The sequence below is a fragment of the Girardinichthys multiradiatus genome, chromosome 6 (assembly GCF_021462225.1).
Source record: "Girardinichthys multiradiatus isolate DD_20200921_A chromosome 6, DD_fGirMul_XY1, whole genome shotgun sequence".
Lineage (NCBI taxonomy): Eukaryota > Metazoa > Chordata > Actinopteri > Cyprinodontiformes > Goodeidae > Girardinichthys > Girardinichthys multiradiatus.
The window spans coordinates 40,185,508-40,207,556 of NC_061799.1; the positions used below are offsets into that span (position 1 = coordinate 40,185,508).

Sequence of the window (22,049 nt, forward strand, 5' to 3'; positions counted from 1 at the left end):
GATTTTCTTTTCCTGAAATGCTGACTTATTTTTACACTAAATATAAAGAGACGCACACCTTTCAAAATGCTAAAATGCTTCAATATTGTGAATTTACTCCTAAAAGCCTCAAGGATAATCGAAATCAGTGCTTTCTAAACTTCCACACAGTAATGTTTAAGTCTAACGTGCCTGCAGGCCACAAAATTACGATTAAAAAAAATGTAAGAATGCAAAATGTTTTGTGAGTTGTTTTTTTTTTTTATCCGCTCCTAAATAAACTTAAAATGCAATATTTTATCGAAACACAGTCTTATTTTTGTGGGAAAGTTATCTGAAAATCATTCCAGCTCCAAAACATTAAAAGGTTTTATGGGTTTGCCTTAATAAAATAAATGCCAAGTTTCCACATTTCTTAAAGGGGGTTGAAGGATTTAGTTCTTGTCTATTTTCAGCAAGAACGGGATTTGGGTCCTTCTTTCTTTCAAGGAATTTGGGTGAACCAAGGTCTGCTTTCAGGTAAAAGTTGCTGATATCTACCATAAATGGTTGTTGGGAAAAGAGAGACGCATCTTTTTGTTCTTTTTAGCCAGTAGTGCTGTTGGCCTTTGAAATCTCCAAAGATACCATTTTCTGCCCGGTCTCTCTCATTGTTGAATCATGCAGAGCTTTAGATGTTCTGCGGTCTTTTATGACCTTCTGGATGAGTCGTTGATGAGCTCTTGGGAGTTATTTTGGTAGGCTGACCACTCCTATGAAAGGTTCGCTACTCTTTTCTCCATTTGTGGATAATTACTCTCACTGTTTCTCTGTAGACCCAACGCCTTAGAAATCGTTTTTTGCAGCTGATTAAAATTTAACCTGCCAGGGGCTGCAGGGAGAAATCAGCCTCTATGGCTAAATCTGGCACATTTACATGGTGATGTAAGGATCATATGCATTTTCCCTTATAAAGAAATCAAGTAAATAAAAATCTGGGATGTCCGGTAAGGTCACAACCTAAGTGATTAAAATGCCATAGCCAAAAGCACTGAAACCATCCGCTGCCAGATATTAGGCATTAGTCAGAATGCTGTCACTCCCATGCAATAAACAGAGAGCTTTGGTGGACGACACTCACTGGTTTCTGGTTAGGAATCATCTCACATTTGTTAGTGTTACGTTGCACCACACAGCACAGAATAATATAATGACAGTTATATATCCTTAATTCAACATTTCACAGGTCAGGAATTTTCCAGGGATAATGGGACTTCTGATTATAAAAACACCATTTGGACTTCAGAGGATCATACCTGCAAAAAGAGGTCACATTAAATGGATTATTTGACATCTTACAAGTCTCCATGCCCTCGTCGTCATCTTCTAAGGCGGCCGGTCGATCGTAGGATTTGTCGATTGCTGCTCGGAAGCTCTCGTTGCAGCCCCGGCCCCTGATGATGCGAGGGCGGGGCCGGTGGAAAGGGAGGTCCCCATTGAGGGTAACCTCTGCAACCGCAGTCTGGAGGCTCTCCAGAGAGCTGGACTTCTTTAGGCCCAGTGAAGGTCCAACATCCTTTGTGGAAGAACCTGATGGAGATGATAGAGAGGACCGTTCTGTAGCAAAATAATTTGACTAAAGTGGACCAACGATAAATACATTAAAATCACTATTTGCTGAAATCTTGAGTGGAGGTAACTCATTAAAATCTACAGTCTGAATCAAGTCTTGAGTCTTTTCAGGGTGATGCCAAGTGAAGTCTTGTGTCTTTAGAACAAGGATGAGACAAGTCTTAAAACTTTAGAGAGCAAGTGTGAGTTAATTCTGGAATCTTTTAGAGGGTAGGTCTGATTCTCTTCTCAAGTCTTTATAGCACGTTAGACCCAAATCTAGACGCCACAGAGGTGAGCCCAAGTCCCTTTTCAATCAAGAATTTTGGGGGAGATTCTGTGTCAAGTCTAGAGTGTTGAAAGAAAGAGAGAGACCGATACATTTCAACTCTTTAAAGGCTGAGTCAAGTCTCGACTCTTTAAGAAGGCAAGTCAGAGTCTAATTTTAGACTTTAAAGGGTAAAAATGAAGTTTAAGTCTTTAGAGGGTGAAGCGAAGTCAAGTCTTATGTCATTAGAGGCAAAGGATGAATCAAGTCTTTAATCTTTAGAGAATTAAGTCGGAGCCAAGTCTCAAGACTTTACAGGGTGAAGATGAGATTTCCAAGTCTTTAGAGGTTGAGGCCAGATATCGAGTCTTCAGAGGATGGGTCAAGTTTCTAGTCTTTAGAAGGCAATGCCACACCAAGTCTGGAGGTTGACTTGTATTCTTGTTTCTAGTCATCATAGGGCAAGTCAGAACCAAGCATCAAATCTTTTGACAGTGAGACTTAAATGTGACTTGAATCAAAGTCTCAGATTCGAGTCCCATTCTGTGACAGTAGCTTAAATTTCAGCTTAAGTTTCAAATAACCTAATTATTAGTTAAGGACAATACTTTTGAGTTGTTGGGAAATCAAAATTAAAATGTTTACGAATAGTCCCAAAGATAAATAATAAACCTTTATATTAGTAATAATATAAAGGCAAACCGTGACCTGATAGTTTTAACTGTTTTAATAAAGTTAAAGTTTATTCTTTTCTTTAATTTTCTATTTTTTACTTTTGCATTATTAAATTACTTAAAGGATTCATTAGTAATTTAATGCATTTGTCGACCATTCAGTTCTTGACTGTACATAACAATGCTTTATTTAATAAAATTTTTCATATTTGCTTTACAACAACATAATAGCTAAAGGATAAACAAATAACATCAAAATTAAAACAAAATCAAATGATTACCTGAAATATGGAAAAAACGTATTAATGCTTTTGATTTTGCATAAATTATTAGTCCTTTAAAATGTTGAATGACAGACATAACTGAGGTGGGAAGCATTAATTAATTCTCTATGTGAAGAAATTAGTCGCAACATGATTTATTGATGAATATCAAAAGTGTCAAAATGCTAAACCAGCTGCTATTTACAAAGAGGCATTTCTCTCTAGTTAGTGACCTGATTTGTGACAATCAGATTGATTTACTTTGCCTCACAGAATCCTGGCTGCAGCAAGAGGATTATGTTACCATAAATGAGTCAACTCCTACTAATTATTTAAATTTTCACATTCCTCAAATTACTGGGCGAGGAGTAGGAGTAGCAACTATCTTTCCGTCTGATTTATTGATTAGCCCCAGACCAATCAATAGCTACAACTCTTTTGAATATTTAATCCTTAGTTTTCCTCATCCAAATTGCAAAGCACTAAAACCTCTTCTGTTTGTTGTTTTGTACTGTCCACCAGGTCTCTACTCTCAATTTTTAGATCAGTTTTCAGACCTTTTATCTGATTTAGTGTTAAATACAGATAAAGTTATTATAGTGGGGGATTTTAACATTCATGTTGACACTGAAAGTGATAGCCTAAATATAGCATTTAATGCTATCTTAGACTCAATTGGCTTTGCACAAAACATTAACAAACCTACCCACCTTTGTCTTCATTCTCTGGACCTTGTGCTGACATATGGCATTGAGTGTAAAGACATAACAATATTCTCTCATAACCCTGTCCTGTCTGACCATTTCTTAATAACCTTTGAGTTTAATTTAACCGAGTACTCCACACCTGAAAGAAAATTTCATTATAGTAGATCATTATCAGGCGATGCTGTAACAACCTTTAAAGAATCTGTTCCACTTTTAATTTCCTCATTATCACTGAAAAGCACAGTGGAGGGCAATAATTCTGTTTCTGCCCCTTCACAAATTGATTCTTTTGTTCATAGTGTTTCTTCATCATTGCGTGATGCATTAGACAATGCAGCCCCCTTGAAAAAGAAGGTAATTATTCATAGGAGGCTAGCTCCTTGGTTTAATTCAGAGCTGCGTACTTTAAAGCACAATGTTAGAAAATTGGAGAGAAAATGGCGCTCTACACACCTAGAGGATTCCTACTTAATCTGGAAAAATAGCCTACTGTTGTATAAAAAGACACTTCGCCAAGCTAGAACAGCTTATTTCTCATCATTAATAGAAGAGAACAAGAATAATCCTAGGTTTCTCTTTAGTACAGTTGCTAAACTTACACAGAGTCATAGCTCTGTTGAGCCATCCATTCCCTTAGCTCTTAGCAGCCATGACTTTATGGGATTCTTCTTAAATAAAATTGATTCTATTAAAAAGAAAATCTTTGACATATTCCCGAAGATGATTACTTCATTCTCAGCAAGTGAGACAACATTGGAAATAACTGCAGAACCTGATTTGTGTTTGGACTGTTTTGATCCTGTGAAGATTCCTGAGTTATCAGAAATATTAGCTTCATCTAAACCTTCAACTTGTATGTTAGACCCAATCCCAACCAAATTATTTAAGGAAGTGTTCCCTCTGATTACCAGCCCCATTTTACATATGATTAATCTATCTTTAGTAAATGGATATGTACCACGGGCTTTTAAGTTAGCTGTAATTAAACCTTTACTTAAGAAACCTTCGCTTGATGGAGATGACTTGAAAAATTACAGACCTATATCCAATCTTCCATTCTTATCTAAAATTCTTGAGAAAATTGTTGCTAATCAAATGTTGGAGCATTTATACAGCAATGACCTGTTTGTAGAGTTTCAGTCAGGTTTCAGAGCTCATCATAGCACTGAAACAGCTCTGCTGAAAGTCACTAATGATATTCTTATGGCCTCAGATAATGGACTTGTGTCTGTTCTGGTTCTGTTAGATCTGTGCTGCATTTGATACAGTCGATCACAAAATTATCTTAGAAAGGCTGGAATATGCTGTAGGGATCAGGGGAACAGCGCTAGGCTGGTTTAAATCTTTTCTGTCTGACAGATTCCAGTTTGTTCATGTAAATGATAAATCATCTTTAAACTCCAGGGTTAATTGTGGAGTACCACAGGGCTCAGTACTTATGCCAATTCTCTTTACTATATATATGCTTCCAATAGGTCAAATTATTAGGCAGCATGGGATATATTTTCACTGCTACGCTGATGATACTCAGCTTTACTTATCCATAAATCCTGATGAGCCCAACCAGTTAGATAGACTACAAGCATGTCTTGAAGATATACAAACTTGGATGACGTTACATTTTTTGCTTCTAAATTCAGACAAGACAGAAGTTGTCGTCTTTGGACCGGAGTCTTTAATAAAGAAACTGCTTAGTCAATCACTTAACCTGGATGGCATTAAATTGACCTCTGATAATAAAGTAAAAAACCTTGGTGTTATTTTTGACCAGGACATGTCATTTAAATCCCATATTAAACAGGTTTCTAGGATTTCCTTCTTTCATCTCCGGAACATTGCCAAAATTAGAAATATCCTATCTAGGAGTGACGCTAAAAAACTAGTCCATGCATTTGTTACTTCAAGGCTGGACTATTGTAATTCGTTACTATCAGGATGTCCACAAAATGCAGTTAAAAGCCTTCAGCTGATTCAAAATGCTGCAGCAAGAGTTCTGATGAAAATTAAAAAGAGAGATCATATTTCTCCTATTTTAGCTTCCCTTCATTGGCTCCCTGTTAAGTCCAGAATAGAATTTAAAATTCTCCTCCTCACATATAAAGCCCTTAATGATATAGCTCCATCATACATCAGAGATCTGATTGTTCCATATGTTCCTAACAGAGCACTTCGTTCTCAGACTGCAGGTATACTGGTGGTTCCTAGAGTCTAGAAGTAGAATGGGAGGCAGATCCTTTAGTTATCAGGCTCCTCCTGTGGAACCAGCTCCCAGCTTTAGTCCGTGAGGCAGACACTCTGTCTACTTTTAAGGCTAGGCTTAAAACTTTCCTTTTTGATAAAGCTTATAGTTAGAGTGGCTTAGTTTATCCTGAGCTATCTTCCTTATTTTTTACCTCCGTCTTCTTCCCTCCCTGTTGGTTGGAGTAAGGGGGAGTCAGGTTTAGCCTAAACCGGCTCAGTTATGGTTGAGGTGCAAACACACCATCCATTTATGCTACCTGTATTACCCCTTCTCTTTTCCAATGGTTATAATCAGTCTGACAGAGTATCCCAATCATTGTGGTTTTTAGTATAACAATAACCATCAGTGGGACCCTTTGTGGGGTGCCTTGAGACGACATTGTTGTAAATAAGCGCCGTTTAACTAAATAATTTGAACTGAAACTATCTGTGTAGTTATGCTGCTATAGGCTTAGGCAGCTGGATGTCATAACGACCACTTTCACCCTCTTCACTACATTCTCACACTACTCTCCAATTTTGCATCGTTTGCTGTTATTTCAGCTTTAAACCTTGTTCTCTCTTTTCTCTTCCTAGAAGCTACACCTGGCATGGCTCTGTGTCTGCCTGTGACACCTTTCTGGAGAGGGGAATAGTCTGAGCTTCTGCTGGCAACAACTTAATGCTCACCTTCTACCGATGATCCACATAGCCCTGTCTTTTAGTGTTTAACCCTTTCTCTCTCCTAGACATGGAAATTGACTGAGCTTTTATTGTAACTAATTATATGTGCTCTCTTTCAGACTCTAACCTTGAAAACTGGCTCAGAGTTTATCTGTTCTTTCTTTCTAGGTGAAACGACTAAAGGAGCTACATCCATTAACATTTACTTTTCCTTCCCATAGAAAGTACTTCTGGATCAGTGCTTCTGTGTTCTCTTTGTGTCTCTGCTCTGTTCTCTCAAACCCCCAGTCGGTCGTGGCAGATGGCCGCTCACACTGAGCCTGGTTCTGCTGGAGGTTTCTTCCTGTTAAAAGGGAGTTTTCCCTCTCCACTGTCGCTACATGTATGCTCAGTATGAGGGATTGCTGCAAAGTCAACGCCAGTGACTGTCCACTGTCTCTACATGCTCATCCGGGAGGAGGGAATGCTGCAAGTCACTGACGGGATGCAATCTGCTGGGTTTCCTTAGACAGAAAAACTTTTTATCCAATTTGAATAAATAACTAACTCCGACTGCACTGTTCAATTGTTAGTATTAATTGGAATGTATGTACCTGACTGTTGTGAAGTGCCTTGAGACAACATGTGTTGTGAATTGGCGCTATATAAATAAAACTGAATTGAAGAGTGATAAAGACAATAAATGGAGAATCTTTTCCAGCAAAAACACTGATTAAGTAATGCGACACATAACCAACAAGTGTCTTGACAAATCTACATGACCAACATCTGAACTCATCCAAACATTGATTTTCTCTTTTTCTAAATTTTGGTTCCAAGCCGATTGACTTTGCAATAACCTTTTCAAGCAGTCTTGCATCAATTATTCACAAACAAAAAGTTTTCTAAACTTAAGGGATGAACAAGAGCTCTGTTTACACACAACAGACTGACTGGGACAAAAAGTGACCATTTGTGGTTCCACTGCTGCTAAAGAATGACCTTACAAGAGAAACATCTGGTCCACCTGATCATGGGTACCTCCTAAGGGATGATAAGCAATAAAATATGACACCAACAAGCTGTAACTAAACCAGGATATTGTTTTCCAGTCGATTCCAGCCATTCCTCCTGACTGACTGCAAACTTCGTTACAACTTGAGGCTGTAAATTAAAATAACCATCAGCAAAACTGCAGAAACATGACACTTTAATTAAACTAGGACAATTCAGTCTGTTGCAAAGGCATAAGCTTCATTCCCCATATGGCCCCTTTTTACAAGATGAGAACACACACAGAGAGAGTAATAACTGTAAAAAGGTGACGAGATTGAGGCAAATAAAGAATGAGTTCTCAATATCCTGGGTCGTTCCAATTAGAAGCCAGGGTTGCTCTTGTGAGCAAAGAGGACTTTGCACTGCAGACTGCATGAAAGAGAGGTTGAGGAGGACAGGAACTCATAGTTTATATTACAATATGCTTAGCAGTACTGCTTTTTAGCAGTGTGTGTGGTGTTAAATCCTAAAGACCCATTATAAAGCCAGACCCATTATAAAGCCAGATCTGCATTGACACAATTTAGACAATATTTGTTTTAGGTCAACAAAAGCAAAACAAACCAAAAACGGTTACATCAAATTTTTTCCATCTGATTAAAAGCCAGTATTCTGAAAACAAAACTATTCCAATCTTTATATAATCTAAGTTTTTGTACCCATTTCCTTCGACTATCCCCATTAAGGTTTTGACAATGTGTTCTAATATTGAATATTTACATCGCCATGATGGAGAGGCGGATGGAAGGTGTCAGCACCAGTTGAAAGTAGCATTATCTTATGAGGTTGTGTTGTTTTTCTTGGGAATAACTTTGTATGGAGTTTTAAAATGTCTGAAGAGCTTTCCAATTACACTCCCGATGGCATCGAAGGCCCGAACAATCTTACGTTTTTGACAAGAAAAGTCAAGCCTACTTACACATGTTCTAGTTGCAAGTCGGAAAACCAGTAGGTTTCATCAGTTGTTGTATATTCAGTAACCAGGCTAATTACTGTTAGCAATGCAAGCTAATATGCATTTGTCTGCAGTTTGTGGACAAACACAAACAGGTAATTGTTCACAAATTAATGTTGGCTGCCATATTGAATTTAATGTTTCAGCTTGTGGAAAAACATAATTTAAATCTCACATTTAAATTAGGATAATTTGCAGGTAAACGTGTTAATTTCATATCAGAACAGCAGGATATTCTCAAGTGGAATACTTGAAACTACCAGAAAAACTGAAATAAGACACCGTCAGAGGTAAAAAAAAAAAAAAAAAATACTCAACTGGAAAATTGAATACATGCAGAGTGAACAAAGCTGTGGGTTAGCGACCTCCCATTTATTCTCATCAGCCTGTCCTGTTCTCTCAACGTCTCAGTGAGAGCCAGGTTGATGGGCTTTTCATGCTGCACACCCACTTTATTTAAAGGCTTTGCCTGCTGCCATTCATGACAGTCACATACCAGTGACAGCATTAAGGGAAAAAAGGGGAATTTACACATTATTGGAGATGTGACAAATGGCATGCAGCCACTAACAGGGAAACTTTTCCTGACTCCAAACTTGGCAGAGGTATTTCTTGTGAAATTCTGCTCTGTCAGCCACCTGCCCACAAACTGAGGAGATAACACAAGCTAAAAGAAAACTTGGTCGCTCGCTTTTAATAGGAAGACTCAGCTGCCAATAAAACCAGGTCAGAAAACAATGTTTAGATAATAGCTTAAATACATCACTTTATATCTGGCAAGCAGTCGGTCAGTATAATCAAGTGTTATTAAGACAGAGTGCGACTGCAGTTCATCCTCTGATAAACATTATCCTTGTAATTTCAGCTACGACGGCCCTGCCATAACAAATAAAGACTGATCACGAAGCAGCCGGTACCAGAAGAGGACCGTTTCAGCTGCCAGCGACTATTGATTCACTCTGCAAAAAATAAATCATGTTATGCGATTTCACTGCATTGTTTCTCTGCAGTTTGACTTTACATTAAAAACTTGGCTGTTCTGATGAGGGATGCTTTGAATAAACTTTAAAAAGTCAAGTCAGGAGGGAAGTTAGCTCCCTTCTACCATTATGGCAAATATCGGTCCCCTTTGGTTAAAATGTGTGGCCCAAATTGTGCTTTTCATTAGCAAAATCTAGATTGTACACAGTATGCAGGGATTTAACAAGCTTGACCCCAGAGACCAAGCTATTACACACTGCCTGGCTGGATTTAAGGATGCAAATAGGTACGAGCCTCCTATTGGATAATTACTGCATGGGCGATTTTAGCTGGCAACAAGTTATTTAACCCCAGCATTGAGTAGCTTCTTATTTCTTAAACAACCATGTTGAAAGACACATCCTGTGTTTGTGGAAAAGATGTCAGTCTGTTTAAGAAGGGTCAAATCATTGGCATGCATTGGGCAGTGAAAACATTAAGGAGATTGCAGAAACTACTAAAGTTAGGTTGAGAAAAGTCCAAGGCATTATTAAAAACTGGAAGGATAGTAGGGAACCATAGTCTTTGAGGAAGAAAATCCTGAATGTTCGTGATCAGCGTTCTCTTAAACATATGGCCAAATCAAATTGAAGAAACAGAAAAATTAAGTCAGCTGAGTACCTGAATATTCCGAAAAGGCTTTTCATCAATGGAGTTTTTCTTCCCAAATGGCATTGGCATATTCCAAGATGACAATGCCAAGATTCATCTGACTCAAATTGTGAAAGAGTGGTTCAGGGAGCATGAGACATCATTTTCATACATGGACTGGCCACCACAGAGTCCAAACCTTAAACCTGTTGAGAATCTTTGGGATGTGCTGGAGAAGGCTTTGCACCATGGTCAGACTCTACCATCATCAATTCAAGATCTTTGTAAGTTAATGCAACACTGGATGGAACTAAATCTTCGCAGAAGCTAATTGAAACACAGTGAATGCGTTATATATATATATAATCGAAGCTAAAGGCGGTCCAACATAATATTAGGGTGTGTGACCTTTTTTGGCCAGGCAGTGTATCTAGATCTCTTTAAACAACACAAAGATTGGCTTCTACACATTTTCAAATTCAAAACATAAAAATGTTATCGTCTATGTTTGTAAAGTGCCTTTAAAGTGTATTCCTATGCCTTCAACGTTTTTCACATTTTATCAGGGTACAACCAAAAACTTCACTGTATTATACTGGAATTTTATGTGACAGACCAAGTGTATACTTTATGAAGTATTTTACTCATTTTCTAAATAATAAATATCATAAAAGTATTAAGCATTAATATCAGCTCATTATCTGTACATGATTCCTACAAATTTTCAACTTGATAATTCCAAACATTTCTAGATGTAATTCTAGTTTTTCCATTTTATGGACATTTGGGCATAAAATATTCACCTGGTTGGTTTTAAGTGAAAACAAAGTCCTGGCTAAAGCTGGCTTCTGACTCTGCAGTAAGGTAAAGGACTATTTCACTCTTTTTTTGGGGGGCATCTGGACAAACTTCAGATCAGTTCAAATCTATAAAACTAAAATCTATACATCACTTTAAAACACAACCTTTAAATCACAGTTTGCAATCAGTAATACCAGCATTTTACAGAATTCCAAAAACAGGAATACGTATTAATATTGTTTTGTTTAGGCATCCAAACTGAACCCAGTTCAATAGAGCCCAAAATATGCAGTGAAAGAGACATTCTGATTCTTGATTTGGTTTATTCATCTGCTAGCATCTAAGAAACCAAAAGGATCTTTAAGCTGGACAAAAGCTTAAGTTTGGATGTGGTAAACCAAAACCAAGGTTTATCGTCCAAGTAGTCAACAAATTAGATGATCTTTTAAATAACAGAATAAATAAAGTCTGTAAATCTTCTCCATGGTCAATTTCCATGTATCCATTATTATAAAACTAATAAATCAAAGCCAAACGTTTCCTAGATTTCCAAGACTATGTGAAAGATCTTGTTAGCTATGAGTTTAGCTGAAGGTCCTTTGGGGTTTGTCTCTACCAGCTTGGCATATCTAGAGACTGAATTTCTTTGCACATTTTTCTTTGCTAGATAGCTCAAACTGAGTCAGACTGGATGGATAAGATCCATGAACATTGATTTTCAATTACTGCATAGATTCTGAGTAGGATTTAGGTCTGGACATTGACTAGGCCATTCAAACAGAGGAAAATGCTTTGATCTAGAGCGTTCGATTGAAGTTCTGGCTGTAGGTCATTGTAATGCTGTGAGCAAAGCCTCCGGCCCAGTCAGCATTCCCACAGCATGATGCTTCCACCTCCATGTTTCATAGTAAGGATGGTGTGTTAAGGACAATGTCAGCTTCTAGTTTCACAAGAATCATCTTGTGACATCAAACTCAAAATGTTTTAGTGTGCAAGATAATTTTCTTCCATAAGTTAGTAGATGTCTTTCTTCTTAAGGACACATATCTTAAACTATATGGGGAGTTTTTCTCGTATAACTGTTTTAGTCTAATAATGACTATGCTAAATTTTCAAGTCTTCCTGCAACATGACTATGAAACCATCGTGGGGTCTCCCACTGAATTTAAAGGATTTCTGTTGCTGTGATCGCTCAGACTAACCTTTTCTCACATGTCTAACAGACCATGAACCCTGCCAACAGTTCAACATTGTCCTCAGTCGCTGAAGTGGTCTCATTCACCATGTGGTGGTGGGCTTTGTCAATAAATGTGTCAGCCAATCACAGAGCAGGACGCGAGCTCCTGTCAGATACCATAACATGGGTCTTTGGTTTCAGCAGGACGGCTGTGTTTTGACCCGTCTAAATGGACCATTGATCATTAATATTTAGACAGAACACAAATTAGAATTAATGGTTTAAAAATGACACCAGGGGAACAAAAAGAGAAAATAAATCCAGAGTAGGGTTGAAAAAAAAACAGAGGTTGAATTTATAAGTTAAAACACTCTTGGGGAAAATGTGAGAAAGTGAAAAACATTTTCAGGAAGTTCACAATCGGCAACCAGCACAGTCACCATAGTTATAATCAGGACTTGTGAACTGAGGCGATCATTAAGACCAAACAAAAGCTTCATATTTAAAAACAGACTCAATGAGTAACTCAAGATTATCAGAGCCGATGAGTGCTCTCATGTGATTTGGACAATTGTTTAAACCAGGAGAACATAAAAGATGTATTAATCTTGGACTGGACATCTGTAATAAATTCAACATCTCACACACAAGTAAGTTAAGTGGAAATTGTTTAAAATCTAAATGAGATTTTCGTGAGAACACACAATGTTCATTTCTCCAGCTAAAGAGAGACTATTAGTGTGGAAAAAAATATTTTAAAGGTTTTTCTAACAAATAATGATCATAATAACAGACACTGAAAACTTAAAGTAAAGAATGCAGCTAATTGTGGGTACTATGGGAGACAACACAGGCTTTTAAATCTGCTTTTTATCAATTCCTCTATTTTTAAAGGCATTGTTGGCTCTCAGGTTGTATCAGTTCACACTTAAGCACTTTGTGATGTTTAATTATATAGCACCATTCTAGATGTAAAGTTTTACTTACTAAGAAATCTCGAGCTCATGTCTTTGCTTGTATTAACATAACTGCAACACGAAAAGAAAGAAATGTGCTTTTGAAGGGCATGGATGACACAAAGTCTTTTGGGGACCCTGGCAAAATTTGATCTGGGGCCCCTCTTCCTGTTAAGAAGATCCCCAACCCAAACAAACAGTGATTAAATGCAGATATGGTGGAAATAATCCGGGTGGAATCTTGCTTCTCTGCTTTAGTTAAAACGGCACAATCCTACACTGCTCTACTATCACTGTCACATGACCAAACAAATACCACATGATCAAAGAGACCCATATACAGAAGCCTCAGTTCTCGACGCAGCTGTCCCAAGTTCAAGTCCCGACCCCGGGGACCAGTGCTGCGTGTCTTGCTCCTCTCTCCACCCCACATCCTGTCTGCCTACTTTAGAAAAATAACAAAAACAAAGTCTAGTGCCACAAAAAATAAATAGAAATAAGGAAATGAAATCACTTCCATTATCTGCAACAGGGAACTCAGAGGTGTGAAGGTTCAGTCTTGTAAAAGGGTCATCGAACATTATCGTTCAACCTGCTAACAGTTATTTTGAGACACACAAAGGATTTATTTAAAAATAAAATTAATAAACTGTCTAAATCAACCTCAAACAAAGACTCCTTTGGGTTTTCCATGCAGTAAAATGTTGACTTTAATCAGAGGTATCAGAGGTTTGCCAACTTTTTACTTTTCCTGGCTGCTATCAGATTACAAGTACAGCAGACTCATCAGTTGCCACCATTTGGCAGAAACACCTCATGAAATAAAATAAGCACGAACCCCGTCTTCTTTTGACTCACGCTGCCATAACGACAGAAAGTTGGAAACAAACGCCTCTCCATCTCGTAGTTGCCCACACAGGTTTTGATTAAAGTCTAAAATGACCATCGAAGCGTCAGTTTGTGTTTTTTTCACAGTTTCACACTCTTTCAGAGACATCTTCATGTGGCTCCAAAACATTCCCCCTCCAAGTGTTTAGCCCCCTCCTCATCCTTCTGTTTCTCCTTCTCTACACGCCTCCCGTCATGCTTCAGCCTTTTCAGTCAAAGCGACAGCAAAACTACACGAGACCCGACAATGACAGATGACTCTCTGTCAGCTCGCTGCCTTAACCGTGGACAGAGAGCTTTCTGAATTCTCCCTCTCCGAATCTCACGCAAAACAATTAGTGCTAAAGCTGCATCTGAGCCAAAAGCGGGAGAAAATCAAATCTGTAGTCACCCAAGTGCTTCAGCGACTGTGTTTAGCAGCGACCTTAAACTTGCAGGGAGGACTGCAAGCCTTCAGTCGACACGCTGACAAATTTGTCTTGTCAAGAGCAAGCCTGATACTAAAAGGGGGGGGACGCTGCAGGAATGCATGAAGAGCGAAGCAGTGGATAAACTGTGAGGGGAAAAAAAAAACAATCGGCAAGTCCGCTGCTGAATTTATTTTTTTCGATCAATATGTGCCATTCAATGCCGGTCGCTGCTTTTCCTGTACAGTTTGAGTCATCCTGTGAGGAATCGATCTGATCCAGAAAGCCACACAGGTGGCATGAAATTAATTTATTCCTGGATGAAAACATGTCCAACTGTGCAATTAAAAACATTTCCCAAAATATTTAACTGTGTGTTTTAAATACAACACTGATCTTCTCGTGAGACACAAGAAGTTGGTTTGGAGACATAATGGAGTGAATGCTTCAACATCACTGCACTAAGTTTCACTCTTTAGAAATAAATCATTATGAATTATCTTAAGTTTAAAGTCTGTTGGTCTTGATGGGGATGTGCCTTTGAAACAATGGACTTATAGATATACCAGAATGTGGCCTTGGGGATATTTCTGTCCACCTAATGTCTAGGCTGGGAATGATCATGAAGCCAAAGCTGAAGTCTTTTATAGAAGCCTGGACTCCTGGTTTGACTCTGAAGTGGAATTTATAATAACATTTAAATCCAAATGCATTTTATTTAAAAAGCACCTTAAAAAAAGTGCTGTAGAGTACTACAGGTCACACCAAGACACAACATTAAAATGATACAATATAAGAGAAAAACTCTACAAAGATTGTGGTAAATTAAAAAAAGAAATGACAAACTAACACTATCAGAAGCCAGTGAAAATAAGTGTCTTTTGAAGAAAGACCTAAAAACAGAGAAGAAGCCTGTCTAATATTTAATGGAAATGGTTTTTATTATTTTGGAGCCAAAACTGAAAAGGCCTAATGTCCTCTGAGCTTCAGACTAGTTTAGGTCCAACCAACAGAAGCTGGTCAGCTGATCTAGGCGCCAGTGGTGAAACATAAGGCTGAAGCAGGTCAGAGAGGTATGGGGGAGCAAGACCAGCGTTTAAAAGCCAAGAAAGGGTTTTGAAAATCAATTCTTTGGCACACATTCAGCCAGTGGAGAGGTGACAGGACAGGAGAAATGTTCGCGTTTCGTGAACCTTTAAAACACGAGCTCCAGCATTCTGAACAAGCTGAAGGCGTGAAGGAGAGGCCTATCTGATCCCAGCATAAAGTGGACTGCAATAACTTAGACGAGTTCTGATAGAAGTATGAATTATAATCTCCAGATCATGTTTAGACAAGACAGGGTTCAGTTTTGCAACCTGAGGTAACTGAAAGAAACTTTTCTGCAAAACACAGCTGACCTGTTTGTTGAACTTAAAACCTGAATCCAGGGTTCCACCAAGATTTGCACTCTAAGCCTTTTACAAGCTCACTCCTAGAGACACACTTTAACAACAATTTTAGGCTACAAAGTGCATCAGTTCTGAGGCTGACGAGCCAACATCTTACCTTTGCTCCACAATGCAGAACAAAATCAAATTGCCAATAAAACTATTGCAGTTATATGGTCTGTAAATGTGTTGTATGTGGATTGTAGAAACTGTACTTCCTGATTTTGTGTTGTGGTTGAAACTCCTCCGTGCCATCACCCTAATCATTAGCTGCATTTCTATAAGATTCACGTTGGGACTCCGGCTGGGCTGCTCCACAACAATAAGTCAGTCAGAAGGAAAGGGTGCATCAAAATATATGATAAGTTTCTACGTCATTTCAATAAAGTGGAATAAAATAATTTCTTTTAATATCCAACCAACAAAAATATCACAACAACCCATACAGTCAGTCAGTCAGTCATTTTCTACCGCTTATTCCATAGTGGGTCACGGGGGAGCTGGTGCCTATCTCCAGCAGTCTATGGGCAAGAGGCGGGGTACACCCTGGACAGGTCGCCAGTCCATCACAGGGCAACACACAAACAACCACACACACACTCATTCATACACCTAAGGGCAATTTAGAGAGACCAATTAACCTAACAGGCATGTCTTTGGACTGTGGGAGGAAGCCGGAGTACCTGGTGAGAACCCATACAAATAATCTTAAATAAAAAATACAATGAAATTTTTACTTCAAGTAAATTATTTAAGCAGATGAAATAAAGTGAATTATAATTTAAATATTACATTATTAATATTACTATTATAAAGAATTTAGTTATGAATGTCTTTCTACAGCTGAGATATGCTGAGATAAATATTAAACCAATAACATTTTACAAAGAAAATCTGTGAAAAATCGAAAACTACATTGTTTACTTTTAAAAATATCTCCACAGTCTCAGTTGTCCTCAGATAATAATCCTAAATAAACTCTCACCGTATGTTTTAGTCGTTTGGTTTGCCTCTGTTTAACTGTTTTTCATTTATGATCTGTTATTTTTGTTTTAAAGCCAATAATACAGTTTGCTGTCATTCAGAAAGAAGTCTTTTTGCTGCTTTTGGGCACGGTGGGAGGTGAAGGAGAGTAACTGATTAGAGGCTTCAGTGCACCGGTCCTTACCTGTGTAGGTGTCAGGATGAGGTGTGAGGTTAATCTCGTTGGCTACTGTTAAAGGAAGGAGGGGAAGAGAGGAGGGATACAAACATCTGGGGTTAGGTTAAGTGCTCATTACATTCCACATGCAACATCCAGGTCGAGCTGCAAACATCACAAAAGGCTTCATCTCAATCAGGATCGGATGCCATGCGAGACGAGGAAGAGGAGGAGAGGTTGTCAGGGGGGTGTGGGATGGAGAGGTGAAATACAGTTTGAGAATAGCAATCAGACTTGTTGAGATATGAACACGGCGGCAATCTGGTCGAGAAGATTAGATATGATTACAGAGAGTGCGAGCAGAGAGCCTGTTGCAGGCAAAGCAATCAGCAACTGTTTGAAGACATTTCAAGGTGAATCAACAGTGAAGTTCTTGACTTTGGTGAGAGATGAAGTCTGTTTATCGTACCAAGAGAGAAAAGAGGGAGAGTAATACATTTAAGTGTTAAGAAAAAACCTGAAACGGGGGGAAGGTGCAAGGAAATGTGGTCAAGGTGACGTGAATTTCAGGATTCAACCTTTTTGGCCAAGTGCACTCATGATATCACTAGATAATTAGATGCCAAATTATTTCGAAGGGAGGAAATGCTATGCAACATGTAGTTGCATGACGGGAGTCTTTCTGGAGTGTGTACTTTTGCAATTTAGATGCCAGGAATCAGTTACCAAAAACGAGGAACTTTGGACCTCTTTACAGTGCCTTGCGAAAGTATTCATCCCCCTTGAACTGGTCAACCTTTTGCTACATTTCAGGCTTCAAACATAAAGATATAAAATTCTAATTTTTTGTTTAGAATCAACAAGTGGGACACAATTGTGAAGTGGAATGAAATTTATTGGATGTATCAAACTTTTTTAACAAATAAAAAACAATATTATTCGGTCCCCTTGCGTTAATACTTTGTAGCGCCACCCTTTGCTGCAATTACAGCTGCAAGTCTCTTGGGGTTTGTCTCTATCAGTTTTTCACATCAAGAGACTGAAATTCTTGCCCATTCTTCCTTGCAAAACAGCTGGAGCTCAGTGAGGTTGGATGGAGAGCGTTCATGAACAGCAGTCTTCAGCTCTTTCCACAGATTCTCAATTGGATTCAGGTCTGGACTTTGACTTGGCCATTCCAACAAATGGATACGTTTATTTGTGAACCATTCATTGTAGATTTAGCTTTATGTTTTGGATCATTGTCTTGTTGGAAGATAAATCTCCGTCCCAGTCTCAGGTCTCTTGCAGACTCCAACAGGTTTTCTTCCAGAATGGTCCTGTATTTGGCCCCTTCCATCTTCCCATCAATTTTGACCATCTTCCCTGTCCCTGCTGACGAAAAGCAGGCCTAAACCATGATGCTGCCACCACCATGTTTGACAGTGGGGATGGTGTGTTCAGGGTGATGAGCTGTGTTGCTTTTACGTCAAACATATCGTTTTGGATTGTGGCCAAACAGTTCGATTTTGGTTTCATCTGACCAGAGCACCTTCTTCCACATGTTTGGTGTGTCTCCCAGGTGGCTTGTGGCAAACTTTAAACGAGACTTTTTATGGATATCTTTGAGAAATGGCTTTCTTCTTGCCACTCTTCCATAAAGGCCAGATTTGTGCAGTGTACGACTGATTGTTGTCCTATGGACAGACTCTCCCACCTCAGCTGTAGATCTCTGCAGTTCATCCAGAGTGATCATGGGCCTCTTGGCTGCATCTCTGATCAGTCTTCTCCTTGTTCGAGATGAAAGTTTAGAGGGACGGCCGGGTCTTGGTAGATTTGCAGTGGTCTGATACTCCTTCCATTTCAATATGATTGCTTGCACAGTGCTCCTTGGGATGTTTAAAGCTTGGGAAATCTTTTTGTATCCAAATCCGGCTTTAAACATCTCCACAACAGTATCTCGGACCTGCCTGGTGTGTTCTTTGGTCTTTATGATGCTCTCTGCGCTTTGAACAGAACCACTGAGACTATCACAGAGCAGGTGCATTTATACGGAGACTTGATTACACACAGGTGGATTCTATTTATCATCATCAGTCATTTGGGACAACATTGGATCATTCAGAGATCCTCACTGAACTTCTGCTGCACTGAAAGTAAAGGGGCTGAATAATATTGCACGCCCCACTTTTCAGTTTTTTATTTGTTAAAAAGGTTTGACATATCCAATAAATTTCATTCCACTTTACGATTGTGTCCCACTTGTTGTTGATTCTTCACAAAAAATTTGAATTTTATATCTTTATGATTGAAGCTTGAAATGTGGCAAAGGTTGAAAACTTCAAGGGGGACGAGTACTTTCGCAAAGCACTGTACTTTACACCTGTGATGAAGTGGAAAGTGGTGGCAATATTACTGCTTTTAAACCAGAGAAATACTATTAATGCATTTGTATGGTTCACCTAACCTGAAATAAATGTGATTCTAGAGACTGTTTTTTAGCTTTAGGAAAATGTAAAGAACAACCCAGATGGTTCGGTACCTAGATCCATGCTCTTGGACTTGCGTGTCTTGATGATCTCCAGCTGAGCGGCATCTCCAAACTGCTTGGTGCGTTTCTCTGACATGCTCTGGCGTCCAAATCCTTCCCTTTGGAAAGCAAGGTCCGGGTGGTTTTCATCTGGACTTAATGAGCTGTAACAATAGAGAGAGATGCAGATTTTATGAGATAAACTTTCTTAATGTCCATCAGTAGTTTGTAAGGCTTTCTGAAGATCTATCCCAGTTATCACTGACTGTCCAGTTCCGGACCTTTTTCTGATAATCTTTATTTTGTTTGTCAAAAAAGTGAAAACTTTAGAATAAGAAACAAAGATGAAACAAAGAAAGTGCCCTGCATAGACAGTTTATTAATCATTTAGATTTGCAGCCTCTGTGTTTTTCAGCACCAACAAGCTTTAGTTATATTTTGATTCTGTGTGCCATACCATTTTAAACTCGGCAGCCCCGATCAAAACCAGGCAAACAAAGCCAAGGTCCCTTGGCGTAGCGATCATACCCGTGCCATCAAATGGGAATGAAGGAGAAATGAGCGAGAATGGAGAAAGGACAAACTGCAAGTCTCTTTTGAGATATTGAGAGAGAGTTGGTATCACTATCAAAGTACTGTGAAAACCGCTAGAGCAAAAGATGGACCCCAGCCTAAAATTTGACGTCCAGGTCAATGCTGCGGTTAAGTACTCTTTTTTTCAGTTAAGGCACCTGTCAAAAATGAAGTCCCTTCTTCCTAAACACCACCTAGAAACAGTTATCCATGCTTTGCAACTCTCTTTTGTTTGGAGTTAGCCAGGCCTCCCTCTCCCCGTCTACAGGTGGTACAAAATGCTGCTGCTCGACTTTTAACTGGTACAACTAAACAAGAGCACATAACTCTGGTTCTGGCGTCCCTTCATTGGCTTCCCGTTCAGTTCCAAATGCATTTTAAAACTCTTTTATTCGTTTTATTGAAGACTCTTAATGGTCTTATTCCTTATTTTTCGAAGCTGCTTCAACCCTATATGCCTTTGCATGCTCTTAGATCATGTGATCAAATGCCTTTGCAGTGTTGGCTCCTAAATTGTGTGATGAGCTGCCACTAAATGTCAGGCTCCTTCCATTGCTGTTTTAAAACTAGTTTAAAAACAAATTTTTCCTCTTTGGACTTTAACTCGGAGTGAGCTAGCATCACTGTCTTAAATGTTGCATTTTCTATTTGTCCGTTATATTGTCTTTTAATCAATAATAATAAATGGTATGGATCCAGCAGGTTTCAGGAAAGTAACCTTTAGGTCTGAGAAAGTTACCTGTAACACTGGGAGGGTAGCTTGATAGTTTCAGGAAAATAATCAATTAGTTCCAGGTGAATAACCTTTAAATTCAGGGAAAGCAACCTGTTGGATCAGAAACACAAGTTCTCAAAGGTACAAAGTTACAATGACCACAGCCCACTCCAAAAAAGTATCTTGCATCTTCATGAAAGTAACTGAGGTTGTAGAACCCAACGTCCGATTTCCATAAAATAACCTCTATGTTTGAGGAAACAACCAGATGTAGTTTGCATTCAGAGAGGTGAGAAAGTGGCTTCAGTAGAGGAAAAAGTAAAAAGAGATAAGAGCAGTTAAAAAAGAAAACATGAACAAATAGAACAATCTGTTTTTTTATGCAGCTCAAACATTTTTAATATTTTTCAGTTAGATGTTGAGGACAGAACAGTATCTCATCAATTGCGTGTCAGAGCAGCAGTCCTTGAAATGAGGCTGCGAGGCCATGGCGGAGGAGGGCTGTCCCTCTCAGTGCTTCTACACTTCTACATTAACATAGCCAGAGATGCTCTGACTGTGGGCAAACACAAAGGAGCAGATGAAAGTATTTACAAAATGAAACAGCATCCCGTTAGCAGCATTGCAGACATGATATTAAAAGGTTTAAATGTACCTTTCATTCTGAGCAGGCAGCTCTTTGGCCCATGGCGGAGTCACATCAGCTGTAAATCCCACATCGTCATGAGAGCTGGACGAAGACTGGTCGGAGAGGTTGGACGGGAGGAGCGGCGGCCGGTCATCCTCGATAATAACAGTGTCGTCCTGCGGCATGTTGACGGTCGGAGAGAGCTGATAGTTTCCTGCAGGAGATATGGTTTATTATTCCTCTCATCTCTTTCCAAACTGAGACATTTATTCTGTCTTCTTTAAAAGCTGCCAAGCACATCCTAACTCCAACTGACCAGACATGTTTCACATGAATAATAAATGTCAAATGTCAAGTTCCTGTGTTAGTCCTTAAGAATCAAAGAGCAAAAGGCTCCTTTCCTGCATCAGGAATTTGATCTGATGCAAAATAATATTTCAATGAGAAATCAAAAGAGAAACAAAAGACCGGTGTCCCACAGCTTCAGCTCACCAGAACAAAATGCTGCAATCTGTGTAAGAAATTGAATCATCCATTTTAAAAATTCACCAAAAAGATTATATCATTCTCTTCACATACAGGGTTCCTACAGAAAAGACACTAACTTTTCCACACACGCGTTTGCAGTTTTCTCTGACTTTTAGACTTTTATAGAAATTATTTATATATACATTCATTCTGAATTTCTATAGTGATCAGACTTTAAATATGTATACTTAAGAGTGATAACTTAAGAGTGTTAAATAGGTAAGGAGGAGGAAATAGATGGATCCAATTCAACTTTATTTATAAAGCACTTTACATTACCAGAAGGACCAAAGTGATGTATAGAATACAT

General features: G+C 38.8%; 1 protein-coding gene across 9 annotated transcripts in view; it reads right to left on the minus strand.

Annotated features, from left to right (window-relative positions):
• The window catches only part of pard3ab (par-3 family cell polarity regulator alpha, b), a 327,405-nt gene that overhangs the window by 103,819 nt on the left and 201,537 nt on the right, over window positions 1-22,049 (minus strand). For 6 of the 9 annotated variants that reach the window (XR_007038822.1, XM_047369390.1, XM_047369393.1 and 3 more), the window contains 4 exons: window positions 21,239-21,425; window positions 19,308-19,459; window positions 16,814-16,858; window positions 1,318-1,548 (listed from right to left, as the gene is read on the minus strand). Coding sequence is in view for 8 of the 9 variants with exons in the window: in XM_047369390.1 (XP_047225346.1) it covers window positions 1,318-1,548; window positions 16,814-16,858; window positions 19,308-19,459; window positions 21,239-21,425 (615 nt within the window). In the remaining variant the exon portion in view is untranslated. The remainder of the gene's footprint in view (window positions 1-1,317; window positions 1,549-16,813; window positions 16,859-19,307; window positions 19,460-21,238; window positions 21,426-22,049) is intronic. The other 3 variants (XM_047369396.1, XM_047369391.1, XM_047369394.1) reach the window with 2 other exon arrangements.